The following is a 25953-nucleotide window of genomic DNA, read 5'->3' as shown; positions in this document are numbered from 1 at the left end:
ACCTCCCATGGAAAGTATGTTCTTGCCTCCTGGCCTCTTTGTCTGGTGTGGCTTAGGGGAAACGGATGGGCAGCAGGGTGCCTGGAGAAAAGGAATAACCTTAGCCCCCACACTCCTCCTGAAGACACGGCTCAGCACATTCTGTGGCTGACATGGTGATGAGAAGGTGGATTCAGCAACAACATCTCACAAAAATATTGGCTGAGCCCAAATAGGACTCTGGACCAAGCCTAGACCTGGTGCTGAGGTGGGGAGGAGGGCACCGATGCCGGGTCCCTGCATGAGGAGCCTCCAGAGAGAGAGTACAGGAAAAACAGCTGCAAAGTGGGCTGGTTGGGGGAACAAGAGGAGGAAGTTTCTTGACCCAACCTGGCAAGGAGCAGTGGGGAAGAAGTGCTTCTAGATCTAGGAGGACTGAGCACTTGTGCAAAGAACCAGAAGTGAGGCAGGAGCATGATGGGGATATTGATGCTGAGTGCAGGGGACAGGAGGGGCCAGGGCCACCCTAAGGAGCCTGAACAAGAAGCCACTCACTGATGAGTTTTCAGCAGGTTGGAAACCACATGGAGTTATGCTTAAAGCAGGCTGTGAAGGGTCTGGAGGGAGGCACACCACTATAAAAAGAATGAAGTTCTGACCCATGCTACAACATGGATAAACTGGAAATGTCATGCTGACTGAGTGGAAGGAGCCAGTCACCAAAGATATATCGTGAGTCCATTCATATGAAATGTCCAGAATAGGCAAATCCACAGAGACAGAAAGGGGATCTGTGGGTGCCAGGAGGCAGAGAGGTGGAAAATGGAGAATGACTGCTAATGGGTACAAGGTTTCCTTTGGGGTGATGAAAATCTGAAACGATGGGGGTGATGGTTGCACAATATTATAAATACACTAAACACCACTGCGTTGTCCACCTTAAAAGGATTAACTTTGTGTTATATAAATTTCACCTAAAAAAACATCATAGATTGATTACTTGACGATAGAGGATAGGTTGATAGGTGATAGGAGAGAGAGGCACAGATGAGAGAACACGCCACCTAAAGCAGCCCAGACGATGCGCTGAGGCATGAAATCCTGGACAGATTAGAGAGAGATTAGAAGAAAGTCAATGGGCATGCAGGTGTGTGTGTGTGTGTGTGTGTGTGTGTGGCGGGGGTGGTCAGACACACGGGATGGGGAAGGGAGGAAGGAAAGTCAAGATGACCCCTGGGTTCTGGCTTGGGTGGCCTGGTGGGTGATGGCACCTTTCACTGAAGGAGGGTCAGGTTGGAGAGAAGTTGTCACCCAGTTAGCACTTGCTGGGCCTGCGCCTGCAGCCCCCTAGGAAATGATGAGTAGGCAGTGGCCAGAGGAGTTTGCAGCTTGGATGAGCTCTAGCCTGGAGATCCTCCGAAGGGGCCTGTGCCAGCAGAGAGTCAGGTGGTGGTTGAAGATGTGCCCAGTCTGGGGAAAGGGGGCTTGGTCTCATGGTGGAGAATGAGAATTAGACTGTTTTATCAAAATATTTTTTTAAACAACTTTTCTTTATTGATTTTAGAGAGAGAAGAAGGAAGAGGGAGAGAGACAGAGACATCAATGAGAGAGAACATGGATTGGCCGCCTTCTACATGCCCCCCACTGGGGATCAGGCCCACAACCTGGGCAAGTGCCCTGACCGGGAATCAAACTGGCGACCTCTTGGTGCATGGGTTGCTGCTCAACCACTGAGCCACACCAGCCAGGCTATCCAAATCTTGAAGTTAGGATTTGTTCCTGATTCCAGGGAAGTGGTGAATTAAAAGGTGAGGAATTGTGGAGTCATTCCTCCATCTCTTCCCAAGATTGTGTAAGTCATCCTTACCTGATCATAAGTCCCTTTTTTAAAAAAATTTAAATAGCTAGAATGGTTCTGTGGCCTGCTACCAAACCCTAATTGTTATGGATGGAAAGAGACAAACAGGCAAACACCGTCCAAAAGGAAGTTGTGAAGAGAAATTAATATCAAAATAGACCTCAGGGCACAAATCATTTTAGGAATTAAAGAGCTTGCTTCATAATAATTAAGGAAATAATTCATTTGGGGCATTAACCATTCTGAACAGGTGTGCACCTGCCTAAAGGCAGAGCCTCAAATGTATATTAAACAAAAAAGTAGCAGTAAAAGGAAAAATTAATCAGTAAATTCACCACAGTAAATTACACCAACTCTCACCACAATTGGCAGCTCAAGCAGACAAAACTAGTAAGAATATAGGGGGAAAATGAACAAGTTTGATGAACGGGCACTCCAAAACTAGAGACTACACATTCTTATCAAGTTCACCTCGAACATTTATTATAACTCACCATGTCCTTAGCCACAAAACAAATCTCAACAAATACTAAAAGAATTAGTATTGTACAGATCATGTTCCCAAGCTGCAATAGGATAAAATCATAAATCGATAATAACTAAAATTAAGTCCTCCCAAATGTTTGGAAGTTTAGATTTACAAATTCAAATTTAAAAATACACTTCCAAATGATTCGTCCAAGAAGAATTATAATGGAAATCTAAAAACAGAACTGAGCAACAATGAAAAAAACTACATATGAAAACATGGGATGTAGCTCAAGCAGTACTTAGGAGGAAATGTATAGCCTTAAAACGAATAAGACGAGCACCAACTCAAGAAGTTAGAAAAACTACAATAGAATAAACGTAAAGAGAGTAAAAGGAAGGAAATCACAAAGAGACCAGAAATTAATGAAATGAAAAACAGAAAGATCAATAAAAGCAAAAATTGATTCTTTGAAATTACTAAACTAGGCAAGCCTCTGACAAGGATCAAAGGAGAGAATATACAAGGATCAAAGGGGAAAAGTTACACAGCCTGGCCGGTGTGGCTCAGTGGCTGAGCATCGACCCATGCACCACAAGGTCGCCAGTCCGATTCCCGGTCAGGGCACATGCCCAGGTTGTGGACCAAATCCCTAGTGGGGGGTGGGGGGGGGCATGCAGGAGGCAACCCATTGATGTTCTCTCTCATCGATGTTTCTATCTCTCTCTCTCCCTTCCTCTCTCTCTCAAAAAAATCAATAAAGAAAAAAAAACAAAAAACAAGAGTCAACTGATTAAATTTGAAGATCTAATTGGCTTTATTTAAAAGAAAAAAAAGACAATGCACAGAAGCCCTGGCCAGGTAACACAACTGGTTAGAGTAACTGCCATGGAAAATGGTATAGAGGGTCCTCAAAAAATTAAAAATAGAACTACCATAGAATCCAGCAATCCCACTTCTGGGTAAATATCCAAAAGAATTGAAAACAGAGATATTTGCATATTCATGTTCATGGTTGCACTATTCACAGTAGCCAAGAGGTAGCAGCAACCTGAGTGTTCACCTACCAATGAATGAATAAGCAAAATGTTGTATATTCATACAGTGGAATATTATTTCTCCTTAAAAAAGGAAGAAAATCCTGCCATATGCTACAACATGGATGAACCTGGAGGACATTATGCCAAGTGAAATAACACAAATACTGTATGATTCCGCTTCTATGAGGTATCTAAACTATTCAAATTCATAGAGACAGAAAGTAGAAGGGTGGGTGCCAGAGGCTGAGAGGGGGAAAAGAAGTGTTGTCTAATGGGTATAGAGTTTCAAATTTGCAAGATTTTGAAGAAGTTTTAGAGACCTGTTTCACAATATGGAAGTGTATTTAACACAATTGAACTGTACACGTAAAAATGGTTAAGATGATAAACTTTGTTATATATTTTATACCACAATAAAAAAAAAACTAACTCAATAAGATACAGACAACCTGTACAGTCCGATAATTTTTTTTCCCCTCACCCGAGGATATTTTTCCATATGTTGTTCAGATAGAGTGGGAGGGAGAGAGAGAGAATCATCGATGTGAAAGGGACACATCGAGTGGTTGCCACCCTCACGACCCAACCAGGGCCGGGGACAAACTGCAACCGAGGTACGTGCCCTTAGTGGGAACCGAACCCCGGTCTCTCTGGACTGCAGGCCGACGCTCTAACCGTTGAGCCAAACCGGCCAGGGCCCGATAATTATTAAATAAATTGAATCAATAACTTAAAATGTATGGATAAAGGGACAAGAGGCTGCAAAAACAAGAAAGGCCTAGATACTTTTACAAGTGAATTCTAACAAATCTTCAAGGAACTGATCAGTCCTCTCTTAAATTATTCTAGGAACGATAAAAGAAGAAATGCTCCCCCAGTGCATTTTATGGTATCTCAATACCAAGACCCAACAAGGATTATACAAGGCTTTAAAAAAAAAAAAAAAAACCGCCAAACCAGAACTGTATATGAATAAAATACACCATGACAAAGTTGAGTTGAGCCCGGAAAATGCAAGGGTGGTTTAACATTAGAAACTCAATTAACATTATTTACCACATTAACAGATGAGAGGAGGAAAATCTTGTCATCATCTCAATAATGGATTTAGAAAAAAGGATTTTATAAAATTCAACATATAGCAAAGTAGGACTAGAAGGGAACTTCCTTAATCTCATAAAAGTGTCTACCAAACACCCCTAGCAAACATCATATTTAATGATGAAACATTGAGAACATTTTCTTTGCTTCCATTCCCTGGTGTACTGTCCAGAAAAGTAAAGAGAGAAAAAGAAACCATAGTTTAGCCCTGGCCAGTTTGGCTCAGCAGTTGAGCGTCAGCCTGCAGACCAGAGAGTCCTGGGTTCGGTTCCCGCTAGGGGCACATACCACAAAAAAAAGAAAAGAAAGAAAGAAAGAAAGAAGAAAGAAAGAAAGAAAGAAAGAAAGAAAGAAAGAAAGAAAGAAAGAAAGAAAGAAAGAAACCATAGTTTAAAGGACTGGAAAAGAAGAAACAAAATAGTGATTATTGGCAAATGACATGATTATGTAAGTAGAAAACCAAAAGGAATTCTCAAAGGGAATTCAGAAAGAATTATTAGACTTAATACAAGAGTGTGCAAGGTTGCTTGATACAAAATCCATACACAAAAGTTAATTGTGTTTCTATATACCAGCAACACAATCAGAAGGTGAATTTAAAAGAAGATAGCGTTGCCCAGCCGGTGTGGCTCAGTGGACTGAGAGTTGTCCCATGGACTGAGAAGTCCCGGTTTGATTCCCGGTCAGGGCACATGACCAGGTTGTGGACTCAGTCTCCAGTGGGAGAAATGCAGGAGGCAGCTGATCAGTGTTTCTCCTTCACATCAATGTTTCTATCTCTCTCTCCCTTCCTTTCTTTCTAGAAAATCAATAAAAACATATTTAAATTTTTTTCTTTATTGATTTTAAGAGAGGAAGGGAGAGGGAAGGACAGAGAGAAACATCAAAGAGAGAGAACATCAGTTGGCCGCCTCCTGCATGCCCCCACACTGGGATTTGGCCCACAACTTGAGCATGTGCCCTGACTGGGAATCGAACCGGCAACCTCTTGGTGCATGGGTCCACGCTCAACCACGGAGCCACACCAGCCGGGCTATAAAAACATATTTTTTAAAAATAAAATAAATAGTGTTTATAATGGCACAAAAAAGCAAGTCTCTAGTAATAAATTTAACAAATGATGTGCAAGTCCTTTATGGGGAAATATATTGAAAGATCTTAATAAATAGAGAGGTATGCTATGCTTGTACATGAGGAAATTCAATATTTTAGAGATGGCTAGTCTCCAAAGTGATTCAAAATTCAAAAAAAAATCCCACTAGAGTTTTTCCAGGAACTTGGCAATCTGTTTCTTAAATTTCTAAGGAAAACTAAAGGTCCTAGAATAAGCTAGATAATTGTGAAAGATGAGAAGGAGAAGGAGGAGCAACAAATGAAGAGGGAGTGCAAGGAGGAGGAAAAGGAGAAAGAGAAACAGAATAAAAAGAAGAGACTCCCAATTATGAAGACTTGCTTTAAAGCTCTAGTAAGTACAACAGGGAAAGCAAGTAAACCCAATGGACAGAAGAGAGCCATGTTCACATAGTCATGGGATATGGCCTATGACCAAGGACTCACCACACATCTGTGCAGAAGGATGGGCTGATTAATAGGATGGGACAATAGACACCTATGTGGAAAAATATAAAGCATGGTCCCTACCTCACACCATACACAAACTCAATTCTAGATGAATTAAGGACCTGAATATGAAAACTGATAAACATATTTAGAAAAAAAAACACACATAAAGAAATCTCTGTGCTCTTGGTAAGGGGAGGATTTCTTAAACAAGACAAAAATGACAAACCATAAAAGAGAAGATCAATAAATACAATTATAGTCAAATTAAGACTTGTTCATCTAATGATGCAGGGGTGGGAACCTTTTTTCTGCCAAGGGCCATTTGGACATTTATAACATCATTCGTGGGCCATACAAAATTATCAACTTAAAAATTAGCCTGCTAGCTCAGCCGGTGTGGCTCAGTGGTTGAGCGCCGACCCATGCACCAAGAGGTCACTGGTTTGATTCCTGGTCAGGGCGCATGCTCAGATTGTGGGCCCGATCCCCAGTGGGGGGCATGCAGGAGGCAGCCTATCGATGTTCTCTGTCATTGATGTTTTCATCTCTCCCTACTTCTCTCTTCCTCTCTCTCTCAAATCAATAAAGAAAAAAACTTTTTAAAAATTAGACTGCTATATTTAGTCAGGCTACTTTGGTGAGGCATTGATTTCAAGGTCCTATACTGCCCTCAGACCAGACTTTCCCCTCCTCTGATGGGAGGGAAGAAGACATAACAGACCAAGAACTGGTATACCTAGAATATATAAATAATCCCTTAAAATAGTAAGGAAAAGACAACTTAAACAGACAATTTGGCAAAGACATAATCAGGCATTTTGCAGGAGAAGAAACACAAAGAAGCTCAATATTACTAGTACTTAGGAAATGCTAACTAAAAGCCCAGCAAGGCATAACCACTTCACACCCCTCATATTAACAGAAAGTACTAAGTACTAAGTAAAATACTAAGTACAAGTGTTGGCAAAGATGTGGAGAAACAAAAATAAATGTCTATAGAGTGGTAGTGGGAGTATTGCATGGGACACCACCTTGGAAAGCAATTTCTCCATGCCTGGCATTCAGAGCGCATGTGCCCTGTGACCTGGTGAGCTCCCTTCCAGCATCTAGAGAACCTGGCACTGGGCAAGGAGACAGAATGAGGACACTCCACGCAGCACCACTGGTTGCTCAGAACAGAGGAGGCTGCCTTCCCACCCCTCACAGAGCCACCAATGACCGACCTCCCGTACAAACCGAGTGGATCAGCACCCGTACATCTCCAAGGACAGTGGGAGGGGAAGGAGTCCTGCACAGAAGGAAACATATAGCCCAATTCCCTTTCTTTAAAAAAAAACAAACAATTGTATTGATTTTTTTAGAGAGAGAGGAAAGGAGAGAGAGATAGAAACATCTCTATGTTTGAGAGACACATCGATGGGCTGCCTCCTGCACGCCCCCCACTGGGGATCGAACCCGCAACCCAGGCACGTGCCCTGACTGGGAATCGAACTAGGACCTCTCAGTCCATGGGACCACACTCAATCCACTGAGCCAAACCAGCCAGGCTCAATTCCCTTTCTTAAGACGTGAAAGTTCAAAAGTCTTTCATGGGTGCCACCAACTTCAGACCAGGGGCTACCTGCTTAGGAGGAATGAAAGGGCCCCTTTCATGTCATATAACATACATACTTATTAAAAATCGTGTTGCCTGAGAACAGATTTATTTTATTCTGGGGAAAGGTAGGAAAAAGTTCCCAATGCTGGGATTGAACACTCCAACAGCTCCACTGGCCATCTCCTCTTATCTGTGGGCCCTTTAGTCCTCCTGTTCTTCCTCCCACTGGTGCCCCTGCCCCACAGAGAGCAAAGCCCAAGCAGAAAGGACCCAGGGGTCTCCTGGATTCTGCTGTCCTCACTGCCTACACCTCATCCAATATCAAGTCTCCATAATTCTGCTCCCTCAGAGCACATCTGGAATGCATCCACCTCTCTCCTTGCCCACCTGCTCCTCCACCACCTTCTCCACTCCAGGGCCACCAGTTTGCAGTTCTTTAAATGCAAAGCTGTTTACAAGGCCATGGCCAGGTAAGTCCAAGTTCTCCCTGATTTGCTGATCTCTGCACCCTCAAAGCCTACCTCAACCAACCTTGTGCTCCAGGTAGAGGGAAATACCCCTTGGGCATGTCACCTGCAGTCTCAGCCTCAGCAATCCCCAACTCTCCTCTTGCCCACAATGCCTGCCGCATTCAGGGTTCAGGGCCACGTGGCCTGATAATTAAGTGCAGGAGCTCTGTGGGTGACTCTTAGCCTTGCCACTTACTAGTTGTGCAAACTCTAAGTTTCCTAACCTCTCATGCCTCAGTTTCTTCTCCTGTGAACTGGGGGAAATAGCTATACCCCCTTCTGGGGCCAGAGGAAGGATTGAATTAAGTTAATATAATTGAGTTAATATACTTGGAACACTTAGCCCCAGCCCCAGTACCTCAGGAGGAGGGTCATAGTAGTAGCACTGGTTTAAGGCTAACTTAAACCTCGCATCCTCTCCCTGATGCCCCGAGCGCCCCTAAACTTGATTGCCCCTCCCTATGCCTCGAGATGCCCTCCACAGATGGGCTTTTCTGGCAGTGGGGCCTTATCTATTGGCAAGTAGTTCTGCCTGAGACCCAGAAGACTCTTGAAGCATGTGAAAGTGGGCTTTGTCTCTGAATGGCATCAGTGCCTGGCACCCAGTAGGCACCTCATGGAAGGCTATAGACTGCTCCCCTGACTACTCAGTGGGAAGGCACCACCCTGCTCTCACCTGCTCCAGCCAGGTGCTCACAGCCTGCCCTCTGCCATGCCCACCAAGGCCCGGCAGAGGGCAGCAGCACCCTGCCCTGCGCTCTTGGGCAAAGGGGTGGACGGGAGGGGCTGGGCTGCCCAGCCCGCCAGGATGAGTCGGGTTGGGCACGATTGCATTGTGGGGAGGGAAGCCAGGGCTCCACAGAGGCGTACTTCTGGCACCGTCGGCTGCTCCTCAGCCCCTGCTGGTGGCCCACCCAGGTAGGCAAGAACCAGGGCTGGTGAGGGCAAGGGGTGCAGGGGCTTCTGGATTGGTGGGCACCACCTTTGGGTGTGCTGGGACCCGGGAGAAGCCAGGGGTCCACAGGGCCAACTAGCTCTGATCTGGCAAAGGCCTTCAGAGGCCAGCCTCAGCCTTGCGATGATACCACCTGATGCCTAGGGGCACAGTGCCCCCCCCCCCGAAAGTGGCCCTGAAGCTGGGAGGTAGGACCCAGAACTTCTGCCCCCAAATGGGAAAGCTGGCGCTGCCAAGGGCAGGGCTCAGGGTAGGGAGGTGGCCCGCCTGGCTCCCTTCCCCCACAGCTACCCAACTGGCCCAGCCAGGTGGCAGCAAACCCTGCTGCTGCCACCTTGCCCTGAAGCCTACTTCTGCTGCGGACCGTGGAGAAGGCAGGGACTCCAACCTGAGCACACCTGCCTCCACGCCATGAGCCAGAACCATCCCTCTGCTGGCTTGGTGTGCAGATGGTGCCCTGTAAGGGTGGCAAGGAAGCCAGCTGCCAGTGGACACTCCTTTCCCCACCCTATGCATGGAGGGGGGTTGTCTAGGACCTTCCTGGGATGGTGTTTCCCTGGGGGGGGGGGCAAAGCTAGCAACTAGTTGTCATGCCTGAAGCTAAGGGTTGGGTTCCTGTGGGCCATGCCCTCCACCCCCTCCTGTGCATCCTCTGCTGGCACTGTCCACTACCACCATGATGTACCTGGCACGACTTTGCCAGTCTCCAGAGGTGGGGCTGAATGGGGACAGCCCTATCACTTGCTCTCTGGCTAGTCTTATTCTGGGCCAAACGGGTGGGAGTACTGGGGAAGAAAGTCTCCTGGACGGGTTGCCTTTGTCAGTGTCTCCCCTGCCCCCAGTCTGGACAAAGGCAGGCATTGAGGGCCAGGACTGGCACTTCAGCCAGGCACCAAGACTACTAAGGCAGAGTCTGGCATTGAGGAGACTCAGCACTCTGACCTTCCCGTGGGGGCTCCGTGGCCTCCCCTGTGCCGTTCACAAGAAGCTCGCTGGCTGACACCAGAGGGGTGGGGCTGGCTGTGTGGCTCTCATTTTTCTGGCTGGAGGAAACCCTGTCCCTTTGTCCCCAGATCCCAGGGGGTGTCCCTCTGAGGGTGGGGAGTGGCAGGGAGCCCCCTGGCCAGAACAGCCGGGGTGGGGGGAGAGTACCAGATAATGGGTCCCTGGCCTCTGGACAGAGGGGACATTGTTGAGGTGGAGGCAGGGCTGCCTTGGCCCGGCCACTACTGACAAAGCTGCCAGCTGTGGTGGAGCCCAGCCACTAGGCCCTTGCCCCGCCCCAGCCTCCCTCCTCCCCCAGGGCCAGTGTGAATGGGGCCAAGCCTCAACTGTCTCCCACCCACTCAGGGCAATGCTCCCCACAGCAGTCTTGTGCCTGTCACCACTGCCCCGGGGCAGCTGAAGTAAGGACATGTGCTTCCCTCTGCTGCTTCCTTCTCAACGGTGAGTGCCCAGAGATGTCCTTGGGAGGGGCAGGGCAGATTAAATAGCATAGGGGAGCCTGGGTGTGGAGTTCCAACATGCTGCACCTCCTGGCCACAGTCCCTCTACCCCATCACCCACATGCCACTGCCACTGCCACTGATATCCCAGGTCTAGAGGAAATGGCCCTGTCTCTGAGCCAGGCCTAACCTTCCTGTCTGTGTCACCAAGATAAGGAGCTCTGCCCCACCAGCATGCCTGCGAGCCCAGGCATGCATCTCTACTGGCAGGCCGTGGGGCACTGAGTGACTGTGGGCCCGCTCCTGCCGCACCCACCCACACAGCTATGCAGGATCCTAGCTCATCTTGGGACCCAGCCCTGTCCCCTTCCCTGTGGCTCTGGGCTTGGGGTCAGAAAGAGGGAAGAGCAAGAGTCTGCCAAGACCCAGGGGCTCTGCCCTGTTGGCATCTCTCTCTGTCTCTCTTGCCTGGTCACCTAGGCAGCCAGCTAGGGCTGTTGAGCAGGGACTGCTGCTAATGGAACCCCGCTGGGAGGTAGGGCTCAGACTCGGACCCTCACTAGGCCCATGGGAGCTACCTCCAGTCTGGGCTCCAAATGACTCCAAAAAGGTGAGGAGCCGTGCCTATGGCTTCTCTGTGTAGGATTACCTTCAAGCTCTCCGCCCTTCCTCCCCAACGGCCCTCTCTTCAGTTAAGCTCTCTTCCTGGCTGTCTTCTTCTTACTCCCCTCTTTTCTCTCTCCCCTCTCCACATCCATACTCGCTGTGCCAGGCCCCAATGGACCCTGGCTGCTGGGGCCCAGGGAGCAGGAAACAGACTTCCTGTACCCTAAGTTGTCTCTTGGTGCCCTCTCCCCACCTGTCCCAGACCCCACTCAGGCTGGCTCCCAGCTGTCCCCCAACTCCTACTCTGACCACCCTCTAGCTCCGTCTGGGGCCCTCCCACCCTCTGTGGCATGACCCTGTTCTCCTTGGCTCTGACTTGTGCTCCCCCCCCCCAACCTTGCCATCTTTGAGGAGAGCTGGGGCAGTGTCCAGCTGTATTTCAGCCTGCATTCCTCTGACTGCCTCAGTTTCTCCCTGGCTCTTTCTCCTCTCTCCAGCACTCCCTCTCCCTACTAGTGAGGGTCCCTCTTTGCCACTGGCCCAGGGCCCGTTTCCTCTCCCCGATGGGGTCTCCCTGCTCTGGCTGACACGCCTCTTGCCCCCTTGCCACCTCTCTTGTCTGGGTGGTGGACACAGGAAGACCCACGATGTGGCTTCTCCCAGCCTGCCTTCTCCCATGTCTTCTGTCTCTGGGCTTCTGCTCCCTTTCTCCCTCATCTGGGTGATCCCCACCCCTCTGCCTCCCTTCCTCTCTCCCCATCACCACCTCCTCTGCCCTGCCTCCTCTCCTCCTGTCCATGGTCCTTCCTCTCTGTGTCACAGCCTCTCTATCACTGCATCTTTCTGTTCCTGTTCTTTCGGCTTTTCAGGATCTGTCCTCCTTCAACAATCTAAACGCATATAAAGTAGAAGATGACAGAAATTCTTTCCTTGCATGTGAACGCCCCCCCCCATCTCTTAGATAACTCTTTATCCCTCTTTCTGTCCTCCTTTCTCTCCACCCCCTTTCTCACTCCTTCTCTCTGTCTGTCTCTTCTCTCTGCTCTCTTTGTCCCTTTCTTTGCTGCTCTCCGCCCTCTATCTTTCTCTGTCCCTGCTTTCTGCCTCCCTTCTCTGCCTCTCTGTCCTTCTCTCCCTCCTTTTTTATCTCTGTCTCTCCTCTCAATTATTCTCTTCTTCTGGTGCTCTCTCTCTATCCCCTTCCTCTGTTCCTCTTGCTGCTCTGACTCATGCTGGCCCGGGCTGGGGAAGGTGGTGCTCCCTCCTACTGGACCTCAGGCGCTCGGCTCTCCCCCAGACCCCTGTGATGGCTCCCTGGTCTCCCTTCGGCTCCCACCTCCTGCTCCTGCTGTGGCTGCTGTGCCCACCGCTGCCGCCGACTCAGGCCCACCACTTCTCCGCACTCAACACTACCTTCAACCATTTGGCACTGGCGCCCGGCCGGGGAACACTCTACGTGGGTGCAGTGAACCGCCTCTTCCAGCTGAGCCCAGAATTACAGCTCGAGGCTGTGGCCGTCACCGGCCCTGTCTTCGACAGTCCTGACTGTGTGCCTTTCCGTGACCCAGCTGAGTGCCCACAGGCCCAGCTCACTGACAACACCAACCAGCTGCTGCTTGTGAGCAGCCGGGCCCAGGAGCTGGTGGCCTGTGGGCAGGTGCAGCAGGGTGTGTGCGAGAAGCGACGCCTTGAGGATGTGTCCAAGGTGCTGTACCAGGCCGAGGACCCCGGCGATGGGCAGTTTGTGGCCGCCAATGCCCCAGGAGTGGCCACAGTGGGCCTGGTGGTGCCTGCACCAGGCCGGGACCTCCTGCTGGTGGCCAGAGGCCTGTCAGGGAAGCTGTCAGGAGGGGTGCCGCCCCTGACAGTGCGCCAACTGGCTGGGCCGCAGCCCTTCTCCAGCGAGGGTCTGGGCCGCCTTGTGGTGGGAGACTTTTCTGACTATAACAACAGCTATGTGGCGGCCTTCGCCAATGCCCACTCCGCCTACTTCGTCTTCCGACGCCGCGGGGCCCGAGCGCAGGCCGACTACCGTTCCTATGTTGCCCGAGTCTGCCTGGGGGACGCCAATCTTTACTCCTACGTGGAGGTGCCCCTCAACTGCCATGGTCAGGGCCTCATCCAAGCTGCCTTCCTCGCCCCAGGCACCTTGCTGGGGGCATTTGCTGCGGGTCCGAAGGGGACACAGGCGGCCCTGTGTGCCTTTCCCCTGGCAGAGCTGGATGGGAGCATGGAGCATGCCCGGCGCCTTTGCTACACAGCAGGCGGCCGGGGCCCCAGCGGCAAGGAGGAAGCCGCCGTGGAATATGGCGTCACTTCACGCTGTGTCACCCTGCCCCCTGTAAGTGACTGTACCCGGGCCCCACACTTGCCTTCTCACCTCAGGCTTTGCCCACTGTTTTTTGGTGGCAGCTCTGGCCTTCTCTCGCTGCCTTGTCTGGCCTTGCCTGCCTCTCTGTCCTTGTCCCTCGTGGTCCTGCAGCATCTCTCAGCCCAGGTCCTGGGCTGCGGGCAGCTGAACATTCTCATGTGACAATTACCCATGACCTCTCCGTTAGAGGATGTCAAGAAGGGGCCAGCTTGTTCTCCAAGTCTCCTAGCTGGTCTGTCTTTCTCCATCTCCTCAGTGTGAGCTTCTCTTGCCACGGGGCTCCCTGGCCCTGCCCTCCGGCCTGCTTTGCTCTCTTCTCACTGGCTACCTGGCTGTCCTCCTCTGACTAGCTCTGGGCCTGGGGAAGGTATCTTCTGCCTCCTCCAAGAATGATTCTCCCCTCCCTGCCTGTCCAGGACTCCCCTGAGTCGTACCCCTGTGGCGATGAGCACACCCCCAGCCCCATTGCTGGCCGCCAGCCCCTGGAGGCCGGGCCTCTGCTGCATCTCGGGCAGCCCATCAGCGCCATCGCAGCCCTCCAGGCAGATGGGCACATGGTAGCCTTCCTGGGGGACACCCAGGGCCAGCTGCATAAGGTGAGGGCCTGACAGAGCAGGGGGCTGCCGTAGCACCAGCCTCCTGGCCCTGTGGTCTCAACACTGCGGGGCTAGACTTTGTAGTGGCTCAGGAAAGTCCCAGGTACCTTCCACCTTTCAGCTTGTGTCTTGGCTGGCTGGGTGCCACCTGCTTGCTGTCTGGCTCCCAGGAGCATGGCTTAGGATGATGGCCCAGGCGCCTCCCAGGCAGCCCCAACTTCTCCAGCCAATAGTGGGAGCTGACAGTCAAGGTAGATAAGGATGGCAAGGAGGCGGGATGGGCAGTGCCTGGTCCTCAGAGACAGCCTGGCCCCAAAAGTCACTCCAAGGCAAACTATTGCCTTCTTGTGACCTACTTATCTCCCCACAGCTGCCTTCCTGCCCCTGGTACCCAAGGGCCTCAATCAGAGTGGCTCTGCCACCCTAGTAGGGTGATGCTGAATGGAGGAAGCAACATGGGCAGGCTAGGCACCCATGGGCCTTCCCCACCCCCTATAGCCTGGGATCCCCAGCCACGAAGAGAGCACATGCCCTGAACAGTCAGCCTGTGGCCATCTTGAGAGTGGGCCTTGGCTCAGCAGGCTGGCCCAGTCCTGTCCTTGTCACCCCCCACCCCCAGGTCTTTCTCAATGGCTCCCAAACCCAGGTGTACCACTCCCAGCAAGTGGGGCCTCCAGGCTCAGCCATCAGCCCAGACCTGCTGGTAGACAGCAGCGGCAGCCACCTCTACGTCCTGACTGCCCAGCAGGTGAGGGAGGGCTATCCCAGGGCTCTGGGTACATGAGGCTTGAGTCCCCACACTCACTGCCTCTGTCCCTCCTGCCCGCCCAGGTGGACCGGGTACCCGTGGCAGCCTGTCCCCAGTTCCCTGACTGCACCAGCTGCCTTCAGGCCCGGGACCCGCTGTGTGGCTGGTGCATCCTCCAGGGCAGGTGAGTGCAGGGCCTACGCCCAGGTTTGGGCTGACAGATGGTGCATGCTGGGAGACCACACCTGAAAGCAGCTCTAGGCGTGCCAGGAGGCCAGTTCAGCTCCTGTGGTAAAGACTTGGGACACTGTTGAGTTCCCATTTCCTGTCCCATCCCATGGAACCAGTAATCTGGTTGGCAGCCCCTTCCCACCACTGCCAAACTTGTTCACTTCTCATTTTCCCAGCTCTACCCTGGGCCAGGCCTCTGTCACCTCTCCCAGGTATCCCCTCTAGCCCATGCTCCACACAGCAGTCCCAGGAATCCCCATGGCACCCCTAAGTCAGATGCACGTGCCTTCCCTCTGCACTACAGGCCCCTCTTCTTGTCAAGGCCAAAGCCCATGCATTAGCCACCAAGCCCTTCACGCTTGGCCCTCCCTCTGTGAGCACAGTCCTTTTCATTTCCCCTGCTTACTGAACTCCATCTGGGCCATCCTTCTAATCCCCTTGCTGCCAGTCATCCAAATAGCCTGAGAGCCACACAATGACCTAGTGGGCCCCTGCCTGCAGGTGTACCCGAAAGGGCCAATGCGGGAGGGCAGCGCAGCCCAACCAGTGGCTGTGGAGCTATGAGGAGGACAGCCACTGCCTACAAATCCAGAGCTTGCTGCCGGCCTACCACCCCCGCCAGGAGCAGGGCCAGGTAAGGCTCCTGCCACCACCTACCTGTGGGGGATGCCCCCAGGCTGCCCCATCCTCTTCTCCTGCTGCCTGTGCTCCGCTCACTTACTCTGGCTCCATCTCCCTCAGCGAGTTGGCCCTCCAAGAAGCCCTTGCCTGCTCAATTTTCCTTGCACATGCCCCAGGTCACCTTGTCTGTCCCCCGGCTGCCCACCCTGACTATGGATGAATACTTCCATTGTGCCTTTGGAGACTATGACAGCTTGGCTCATGTGGAAGGGCCCCATGTGGCCTGTGTCACCCCTCCCCAAGACCAGCTGCCACTTAACCCTCCAGGCACAGGTGAGGCGCCCCTGGGGAGGGTGGCTGGGGCAGGAGCTGGAGGGGCAGGAGCCACACAACCTATCCTGCCACCACCATCCCCTCTTAGATCACATCACCTTGCCTCTGGCCTTGATGTTTGAGGACGTGGCCGTAGCTGTCACCAACTTCTCCTTCTACGACTGCAGTGCTGTTCAGGCCTTGGAGGTGGCTGCCCCGTGAGTGCTGGGCCTGCTTCCTGGGTAAGGGTGGCAATCCCAGAGAGTGCCCAGCCTGAGCAGCCCCGCCCCTCCAGGTGCCGCGCTTGTGTGAGCAGCCTCTGGCCATGCCACTGGTGCCCCCAGAGCAGCCGCTGTGTGTTTGGAGAGCACTGCCCAGAGGGCGAGAGGACCATCTATAGCACCCAGGAGGTGGGTGGGCCCTGCCTGCTGGACTCCCTTCACTACTCAAACCCCCATGGCTACAGGGCTGCGTCTGTGGGCCTCTGCTCGCCCCACAGCTAGCCTGGTGCCTTCGCTGCCACTGCAGACCCACCCCACCCTACGCCCTGGCCAGGCCCCTCAACTTCTGAAGGGCTAACAGATCTTCTTTCCCCAGGTGGAGAACCAGGTGCGTGGCCCAGGGGTTTGTCCTCAGGTTGAGAGCCTGGCCAGTCCCCCCCTGGTGCCTGTGGGCTGGGAGAGCCGCTTGACCCTGCGAGTTCGGAACCTTCAACATTTCCAAGTAAGCAGTCTGGTGGTCAAGAGATGGGAGTGGGGTGAGGGGTAGCTGACAATGTCCAGGGTCCTGACAATGTCTAACCCCAGGGCTTGCCTGCTTCCTACCACTGCTGGCTGGAGCTGCCCGGAGAACTACAGAGGCTGCCAGCCTCCCTGGAAGAGATGGCTGGGGATGCGGGCCTCATCTACTGCCAGGCCCAGCAGGTGAGCAGCCGCCCACAGCCTCATCTGCAGCCCTCAGATGCCCCAAGCCCCCTTGCCTTCCAGCTTGTCCCAGGCCTTCAGAGGCTTACCCTCTACATCCTGTTGTCACGAGGCCTGCTCTGTGCAATAGGAGCATGGTGCCCACAGTCTCTGCCCCAGGCTTGCAATCTGGGGGGAAATGTGGGCACTGAACAATGGCACCCATTCTGGGAGGAGTGTCCTGGAGAAGGCAAGGGTCAGGGGTGTCCTGAGTTGGGCTAGGCCTGACCCACCCTCCACCCACAGTTTTACCCCTCCATGGCCCAGCGGGAGCTGCCGGTGCCCATCTACGTCACCCGGGGCAAGGGCCAGCGGCTGGACAATGCCCGTACTCTTCATGGTGAGTTTGGGGGTGGCAAGGCAGGCAGGGTAGGGTATGCAGCAAAAGGGAGGTGCCTCAGTGTGCTGCCTGACCTTCCCTAGTGACCTTGTACAACTGTGCTGTGGGCCACCCCGACTGCAGCCACTGCCAGGCGGCCAATGGGAGCCTGGGCTGCCTATGGTGCAGCCATGGCCAGCCTGCCTGTCTCTATGGGCCACTGTGCCCACCTGGTGCTGTGGAGCAGCTGTGTCCAACACCCAGCATTGACATGGTGAGCCCCCTAGTCCCCACCTTGGCGTGCATCCCCACTCCTCTCCAATGGCCCAGTCTCCCACCTCCTCCCTCACCCCCAGCTCCATCTACGTTGCCCTGCCCCTCACTATCCTAGTCTCACCCAGGTCAGAGAAACCCTGCCTCCAGCTGGTCAACTGGCCAGGCACTCCCCACTGCAGAGCACGTGTGACTTTGGGGATCCCATAGCCATTCTTCCCTGCTGCAGATCGAGCCCCTGACTGGCCCCCCTGAGGGTGGCTTGGCCCTTACCATTCTGGGCTCCAACCTGGGCCGAGACTTTGCCGATGTGCAGGATGCCGTGAGCGTGGCTGGCCAGCCCTGCAGCCCTGACCCTTCTCTCTACCGCACCTCTGCCCGGTGAGGCCCTCAGTGACTGGCCACCCAGAAAGAAAGGCTTGCAGCCAAGAACTGTGGGCTTGGGTCCGATGTGCAAAGGGCAGGGAGGGGAGGGGAGCTGGCAGTGAGATGAGCGAAGGGGGCAGGCTTTAGGCAGTGGCTGGTGGGTGGCCCACAACTCCCACTAGAGAAGGGCCCCGAACAACTACTGTGCCTCTGCTCACCAGGATTGTGTGTGTGACATCCCCTGCCCCCAGCGGCACTACGGGGCCAATCCAAGTGGCCATTAAGAGTCGGCCACCAGGCATCTCAAGCCAGCACTTTACCTACCAGGTCAGTGTCCACAGTGAGAAGGTCCCCATACAGGGGATAGTTGGAAGGAGGGACAGAAAGGCATGGACACCTAGATGAGGACTTCAAACTTGACCTAAGGGTAGCCAGAAGCGTTGTCGCATGTCCAGCAGGGAAGCTACATGATCTGAGTGGAGGGCGGGCTGGGGGCGGAGGAGGCACAGTGAGAACACTGCTGGCAGCAGCTGTCCAAGAGGGAGGTGGGCAGCAGAAGCAATAAGTACGGAGGGTGGGTGGGCCAGTCTGGGACTTGGAGCTGTTGGGACTTGCTGCAGGCCTGGCTGCCTACAGTCACAGGGATGGGGGACAGCAGGGATGCCTTCAGGTGCTAGCCTGAGCCTTAGGCATTTGCTGGGACCATTTCAGGAGCCAAGAAGTCCAGGGCAGGAGCAGGTTAGCATTGGGTTAGCATCTGCTTGGCACATGCAGCACCCCAAGGACGCAACTGAATCTCAGGGTTTACCTCTTGGGGGGCCTGGGTGATGCGATCGATGGCAGAAGAGGCCCTCTGAGAGGGGCGGACACAGTGAGGAGAGAAGAGTTCCCCTGTGGGGCAGGGCAGCTGAGAGGAGAGCTGTGGGGCTACAGAAGCTGAGCACAAGGTTTCCAGAAGGTGGGTGTGCTTGGCTGTGCCCAGGAAACAGAACTGAGAAATGAGCCAGCACCTCACAGCCCAAGGGCCTCGGGGGTTGGAGCTGAGGCAAGGAAGCGCCGGGCCAGGCTGCCATACCTGCCCCAGCCTGCCCTGTCCCCCAGGACCCTATCCTGCTGAGCCTGAGTCCCCAGTGGGGTCCCCAGGCAGGAGGCACCCAGCTCACCATCCATGGGCGACACCTACAGACAGGAGGCAACATCAGTGCCTTTGTGGGCAGCCAATCCTGTCCTATGTGAGTACTTCTCTCCTCCTCATTCTAGCCTGGCTGCTGTCAGCTGGGGACACTCCTTGTGGGCTTCAGTGACCCCTTTTGTACAGCACAGGGGGTGGACTCAGGGATCCCCAAGGTCCCCATGAAAGTCCAAGAGAAATGATCACTGTGACCACCCCTGGTGAGCTCTGTCCTCAGGGAGAAAAAGTGGGGCTCTTGTGGGTGGCCAGGCTGAGGCTAGAGCCCAAGATGTGAGACCCCTCCCCTCTGCAGCCAGGAGCCAGTGTGTCCTGAGGCCATTGTGTGCCGCACCATGCCCCAGGCCAGCCCAGGAGAAGCTGTGGTTCGAGTGGTCTTTGGCCATGCCGAGCGCACACTGCGGGCCAGCCCTTTCCGCTACACTGTTAACCCCCAGCTCATGGCAGCAGAGCCCAGCGTCAGCTTCCGAGGGTGAGGACCTGGCCCCCTGGGGTAATACGTGTGTCCTTCCTGGAAGGCCCAGAGGTGGGAAGGTAAGGCTGGGCTGGGCTGCCCGCTGCCCTCACCCCTGCTGACTACTATCCTCGCACAGGGGCGGGCGGCTGATCCGAGTCAGGGGCAAAGATCTGGATGTGGTGCAGTGGCCCCTGCTGTCTGTGTGGCTGGAGGACATGGCTGAGGTACAGGCTGCGGGGGCCCAGACCCAAGACCTGAGGAGGAGCTGTGGGGCCCCTGCTGCAGCCCCGAAGGCTTGTGTCCAGCTTGAGGGGGGATTGCTGCAGGTGAGCCCCCATCAGCAGTCATGGGGCTGCTGTGGGGCCATGGCCAGTGAAGGGGGCAGGGCAGGCCACCGTGTCTCTGGGAGAGCAGGGAAGCCCAGCTCACCCCAACTTGTCCCCGCCCCGACTTCCTCGCAGTGCTCCACTGTCTGCTCCATCAACTCCTCCAGCCTCCTCCTGTGTCAAAGCCCCGCAGTGCCAGATGGAGCAAGCCCCAAGCGGGTCTTCTTCATCCTAGACAACGTGCACGTGGACTTTGCCAGCGCCAGTGGGGGCCAGGACTTTCTGTACCAGCCCAACCCCCGGTTGGCCCCCCTCAGCCGTGAGGGGCCTGCCCGCCTCAAGCCAGGCAATGTCCTAGATGTGGAGGTGAGGGCTTCCGCCACCACTATTGTACAGGGGCTGTGGGCACAGGCTGGGTAGCCTGGCTCAGGCCCCCACTCTGTCTCCCAGGGTGAGGGCCTCAACTTGGGGATCAGCAAGGAGGAGGTGCGCGTGCACATTGGCGATGGCGAGTGCCTGGTAAAGACACTCACACTCACCCACTTGTACTGTGAGCCACCCCTGCGAGTCCCACAGCCTGCCAACGGTTCCAGCACACTGCCACAATTTGTGGTAAGGCCGGGCCCTGGGTGCAGCGGGTAGATGGCTGGTGGAGCACTGAAGGCCCATGCTCAGGAGCCCTGCCCACCCCGCCCTCCAGGTGCAGATGGGCAACCTGCGGCTGGCCCTGGGCCCTGTCCAGTATGAGGCTGAGCCTGCACCGTCTGCCTTTCCCGTGGAGGCCCAGGTAGGCCTGGGCATGGGTGCCGCTGTGCTGACCGCCGCCGTGCTCCTCCTCACGCTCATGTACAGGTGAGGGGCCCTCCCCACCATGTGCACACCTGCACAAACTTCCCTCTTCACTTTTAGAAAGGGCATCCCATGGCAGGCCTCCAAGCAGGTGGCTATCCTGGCTTGGTGGCACAGCCCAGGCAGGCCCGGGTCTGTGGCTAACAACTGGTCCCTGGGCTGCAGACACAAGAGCAAGCAGGCCCTGCGGGACTATCAGAAGGTTCTGGTGCAACTGGAGAACTTGGAGATTGGTGTGGGCGACCAGTGCCGCAAGGAGTTCACAGGTGGGGAGGCGGCAGTGGGGAGGGAGGCAGAGGACCCACTCAGGCCTGAGCCCACACCTTAGTGGCTCCTGGTCTGCAGATCTGATGACCGAGATGACTGACCTCAGCAGCGACCTGGAGGCCAGCGGGATCCCCTTCCTGGACTACCGCACATACACCGAGCGTGTCTTCTTCCCAGGGCATGGTGGCTGCCCGCTGCAGCCCGTGTTTGAAGGGCCTGGGGAAGAGGGCCACCGTGTCCCTGTGCGCCAGGGCCTTACACAGCTCTCCAATCTGCTCAACAGCAAGCTTTTTCTCCTCACAGTGAGGGCCACGCGGGCAGGCAGGGGTCTCCTGGTGGGGGCAAGGAGGTGGGGCTGGGCACAGACTGGGCTGGGTGGCAGGTATTGTCACAAAGGTGGGAGGACGCATGGGGTGTGGGGCGTCCCAGAGTGAGCACAGCTCCACCCCCCACCCCCCAGCTTATCCACACGCTGGAGGAGCAGCCCAGTTTCTCCCAGCGGGACCGCTGCCACGTGGCTTCACTGCTGTCCCTGGCACTGCACAGCAAGCTTGAGTACCTGACTGACATCATGAGGACGCTGCTTGGTGACTTAGCCGCCCATTACGTGCACAAGAACCCCAAGCTCATGCTTCGAAGGTTGGCTTTGGCCTGATCTTGGTCCCAGCAGCAGGAGTGGTGGCTCCCCACTCCCCGAGTTTTTCCCTACCTAGTTCTGTCCTGGGGTTGCCAGGGCCAGGAACCCCCAGGAGGTGGGCTAGGAAAGAAGCCTCTGGCAGGGAAGTAGACAGGCATCCTCACCAGGGACCTGGGCACAGAAGGCTGACAGAGGAGAAGCTCTGCGTTGCCTCCACTGCCCGCCTCAGCCCAGGGACAGGGTGGCCCCGCAGCACCATCTCTAACCTGAGTACTGCTCCCTACAGGACGGAGACCATGGTGGAGAAGCTGCTCACTAATTGGCTGTCCATCTGTCTTTACACCTTCCTGAGGGTGAGGGGCATCCTGGATGGCATCTTCTCCCCTTGCTCATTGAGGGACTGCTGCCTATGGCCTCATTAACCTGCACTCAAATTTCCTTCGGGGCATCCGGGCTTGAGGGCACAGCAATGGGGGATGGAAAGTCAAGGGCTTTGAACTTTTTCCTGGGCTGGATGTGAGGTAGAGGCCAGCTGTCATCGTCCACCCTCATTCTGTGCAGCTGGCTGCCCCTCCCCACCCCCACAAGTCCTCTGAGCTTTGCACAGCCCACCAATCCCCTGCCAATGCTGGCCCATCCTAATGGTTACAGGAGGTGGCTGGTGAGCCGTTGTATATGCTCCTTCGGGCCATCCAGTACCAGGTGGATAAGGGTCCTGTGGACGCCGTGACAGGCAAGGCAAAAAGGACCCTGAATGACAGTCGCCTGCTTCGGGAGGACGTGGAGTTCCGGCCCCTAACACTGATGGTGCTCGTGGGCCCTGGGGCTGGTGGGGCCGCAGGGAGCAGCATGACGCAGCACGTGCCCGCCCGAGTGCTCGACACAGACACCATCACTCAGGTCAAGGAGAAGGTGTTGGACCAAGTCTACAAGGGTACCCCCTTCTCCCAGAGGCCCTCTGTGCACACCCTAGACCTTGGTAAGAGAGCCTGCCTGCCCTTCCCTCCTGGGTCTGTTCCACCTGTAGAGGCTTAGATCTGCCTTGCTCTGAATGGCAGACTTGGGGAACAGGCTGAAGGCTGATTGGCTTCCCTGGGTCCCCCCAGAGTGGCGCTCGGGCCTGGCTGGTCACCTAACCCTGTCAGATGAGGACCTGACCTCAGTGACCCAGAATCACTGGAAGAGACTCAACACTCTGCAGCACTACAAGGTTCGGGGTGGGCACAGGCTGGGGAGCAGGCCTCCTGCCTCTGGATTAGCCAGAGAAGGAGCCCAGCCTCTGCTCCCCTCCCGTCCAGGTCCCAGATGGAGCCACAGTGAGGCTCATCCCTCAGCTGCACAATGGAGGTGCCATCTCCCAGAGGCTGTCTCAGAGCTGCCCCTCTGGGGAGAGTGAGTCCCAAAACTCAGAGGGGCCCATCTGCCCCCCAGAGCTTGAGGTGGGCAAGCAGGAGTCCTGGTCATAATGTCATCTGGGTATCCCCATACTTTGCCAGTGGGCCAGCCAAAGCTCCAGGCTGAGCCAAGGGCCTGGGGCAAATGAGAACAACTGTGTGTCCTGGTCAGGGAGCTCCAGGGCTATGGGGTGTTGGGCTGAGAAAACCCTTGGGCTATCACCCTCCTTTCCACATCGCTACTCTGCTTCCTTGGGTTCCTCCCACCCTGCCAGGTAGGGTGGGGTGGGCCGCAGGGGCATAGGACTGAGGCCAGCACATGTGTCTTCAGGCATCCCCATGCTGGAAGATGGTGAGGAGGGCGGGGTCCGCCTCTGGCACCTGGTGAAAGGCACCGACGAGCCAGAAGGGAACAAGGTGCGGCGCAGCAGCCTGCGGGAACGGGAACGGGAGCGGGCACGGGCCAAAGCCATCCCGGAAATCTACCTCACCCGCCTGCTCTCCATGAAGGTCTGTGCAGCCCCAGGGGAGCCAAGTGACAGGAAGGTTCATCAAGGGGCCCCTGAGCCCCTGACTGAACTGGGGAGAAGGCATGCTCCTGAGAGGCTGAGGGGCAGCCCCATACCCACTGATGGAGCCCACTCCCCTTCCTTCCAGGGCACACTGCAGAAATTTGTGGATGACACCTTCCAGGCCATCCTCAGTGTGAACCGGCCCGTGCCCATCGCTATCAAGTACCTGTTTGACTTCCTGGATGAGCTGGCAGAGAAGCATGGCATCGAGGACCCAGAGACCTTGCACATCTGGAAGACTAACAGGTACCTTGCCTGCTGCCCCCCATCCCCTTGCAGATGGGACATAGAGCCTCAGAGAGACAAGGACATTGCCATGGTGAGGGCAGCAGGACCTGAACGGGAACCAGGCTTGGAGGCATCAGGCTGGATTTCTGGCCATCCCCAGCATGGACTCACAGGACAGCTCCCTGTGGAATTCAGGGCTGGGGGGCTGATGGCTGGGGGGTTGATGTGTGCTAGACTAGCCATGCCTCATACCCACGGCTGGCCTGTGTCTCCAGCCTGCTGTTGCGGTTCTGGGTCAACACTCTGAAGAACCCACAGCTCATCTTTGACATTCGGGTGTCAGACAACGTGGATGCCATCCTTGCTGTCATTGCCCAGACCTTCATCGATTCCTGTACTATCTCAGAGCATAAAGTGGGCCGGGTGAGAGCAGAGCCCATCATGGTGGCAGCCAGGGAGTTGAGGAAAAAAAACTTCTGGGGGAAACCATGGGGGTTGGGTGCAGACCCCTGGGTGGGGCTGGGGGGTATGGTGCCTAATGGGGGCCGGGGGAGGGGGCATTGGTGGCACAGTCAGGATGACAGGGCCAGAGCTCCCCCACCTCCCTACTCACACCCCCCCCCCACCCGGAGCAGGATTCCCCCGTGAACAAACTGCTCTACGCCCGAGAGATCCCTCGCTACAAGCAGATGGTGGAGAGGTAGGTGTCAGGGCTCACGGCTGGGGGTGGAGGCTGGCTGTCTCTAACTGTGGTCCCTCCTCCAGATACTACTCTGACATTCGCCAGAGCTCTCCGGCAAGCTACCAGGAGATGAATTCAGCTCTGGCTGAGCTCTCAGGGGTGAGGCATGACCCAGGGGTGCACCCTTCCACATTTGGGGGACAGGGTGCACAGTGGAGGCTTGGGGCTTGAGGCCCAGTCTGGAGTCTCACACCCCCCTAATGTGCTGCCCCCAGAACTACACCTCTGCTCCCCACTGTCTGGAAGCTCTGCAAGAACTCTACAACCACATCCACAGGTATTATGACCAGGTGAGGCCAGGGCTCTCTAGGGGGAGGGGCACACCCCTGGGGGCAGAGGAGGTATCCAGGCCCACACCAGCAAGCAGATGGGAGAAAAAGGCTCAGGTTGGGAAGGGGCTTGGCTTCTGTTTAGATTCCCCAGGGAGGCCCAGGGCAGTCCATACTGAATCCCCCAGCCATTGTTGAGATACAATCGAGGCTGGGGGACACTGGGTCAGTGGGCAAAGGGCTGGGGGCTCATGCAGGGTGTCCTCCTTTGCCCTGGCAGATCATCAATGCCTTGGAGGAGGACCCTGTGAGCCAGAAGATGCAGCTGGCCTGCCGCCTGCAGCAGATCGCTGCCCTGGTGGAGAACAAGGTGACTGACCTGTGAGCTCAGGCCACAGTGGGCACCTGAGGCCCACCAGCTTGGAGAACAGCGAGCAGGACCCACCACCAGTGCCTTATGACCCCTGGATCAAGCCAGTGACAGAAGAGGGGCTGGCAGAGAGTGGGGGGGAGGGTCCCTGCAACCTCTCCCCCACCCCACCCTTCCTCCCTGCCCCAGGCTTTTTTCTAATTTATAGCAATCCTTCCCTCTCTCCCTCATTATATTTATTTGCTTGCTGGAAAATTGCATCTGGAAATAAAATCTGTCTTTTTAGAAAAAGCCCAATCCCCAGTCCCTTCCTTCCCCTGGAGTCTACACAGCCCTTTCCTCAGCACCATGGCTGTGACTTCTGTTGCCTGAGGAAAAGAGGGGTCATCGAGTATCCCCAGGCCTTGCTCTCCGCCCTCTCTCATCTTGGTCACTGCTAAGCCCCCCTGTTTCATCCTGACTCAACAGTCCCCAGCTGGCCTCCCAGTTCCACTCTTGCCCCCTCCATTCCCTTCTGGGAGCAGCCAGAGTGATCTTTCTTTTTTTTTGTTAATCCTTACCGGAGGATATTTTTCCATTGATTTTTAGATAGAGTGGAAGGGAGGGAAGGAGAGAAAGAAAGAGAAAGAGCAGTTCGAGAGAGACCCATCACTTGGTTGCCTCCCACAAGGCCCCAGAGCTGGGGATCGAACCTGCAATCCAGGTACCTGCCCTTGACCAGGAATCAAACCT

General features: G+C 55.0%; 1 protein-coding gene across 3 annotated transcripts; it reads left to right on the top strand.

The window, feature by feature from the left end:
• Positions 1-8940: 8940 nt before the first annotated feature.
• PLXNB3 (plexin B3) lies at positions 8941-25442 on the top strand. Of its 3 annotated transcripts, none has more exons than XM_036271301.1 (36): positions 8941-9034; positions 10422-10517; positions 12420-13463; positions 13910-14089; positions 14709-14837; positions 14921-15021; positions 15570-15702; positions 15866-16022; positions 16111-16219; positions 16297-16411; positions 16599-16724; positions 16808-16924; positions 17210-17303; positions 17387-17556; positions 17785-17936; positions 18143-18248; positions 19023-19153; positions 19406-19582; positions 19704-19893; positions 20029-20259; positions 20344-20505; positions 20594-20745; positions 20908-21008; positions 21088-21311; positions 21470-21648; positions 21933-21999; positions 22298-22625; positions 22753-22856; positions 22945-23038; positions 23372-23550; positions 23698-23858; positions 24116-24263; positions 24476-24540; positions 24606-24681; positions 24798-24872; positions 25132-25442. In XM_036271301.1, the coding sequence occupies exons 3-36, from the start codon at positions 12429-12431 to the stop codon at positions 25234-25236; spliced, it is 5673 nt and encodes a 1890-aa protein (XP_036127194.1). In that variant the 5' UTR covers positions 8941-9034; positions 10422-10517; positions 12420-12428; the 3' UTR covers positions 25237-25442. The 3 variants fall into 3 exon arrangements, with proteins under 3 accessions (XP_036127194.1, XP_036127195.1, XP_036127192.1); XM_036271302.1 differs by having other exon boundaries at positions 8976-9034; positions 10439-10517; XM_036271299.1 differs by lacking the exon at positions 8941-9034 and having other exon boundaries at positions 10413-10517.
• The last annotated feature ends 511 nt before the right edge of the window (positions 25443-25953 follow it).

Source organism: Molossus molossus, unplaced genomic scaffold (genome assembly GCF_014108415.1).
Source record: "Molossus molossus isolate mMolMol1 unplaced genomic scaffold, mMolMol1.p scaffold_m16_p_2, whole genome shotgun sequence".
NCBI lineage: Eukaryota > Metazoa > Chordata > Mammalia > Chiroptera > Molossidae > Molossus > Molossus molossus.
This window is presented reverse-complemented; position numbering and strand designations above follow the sequence as displayed.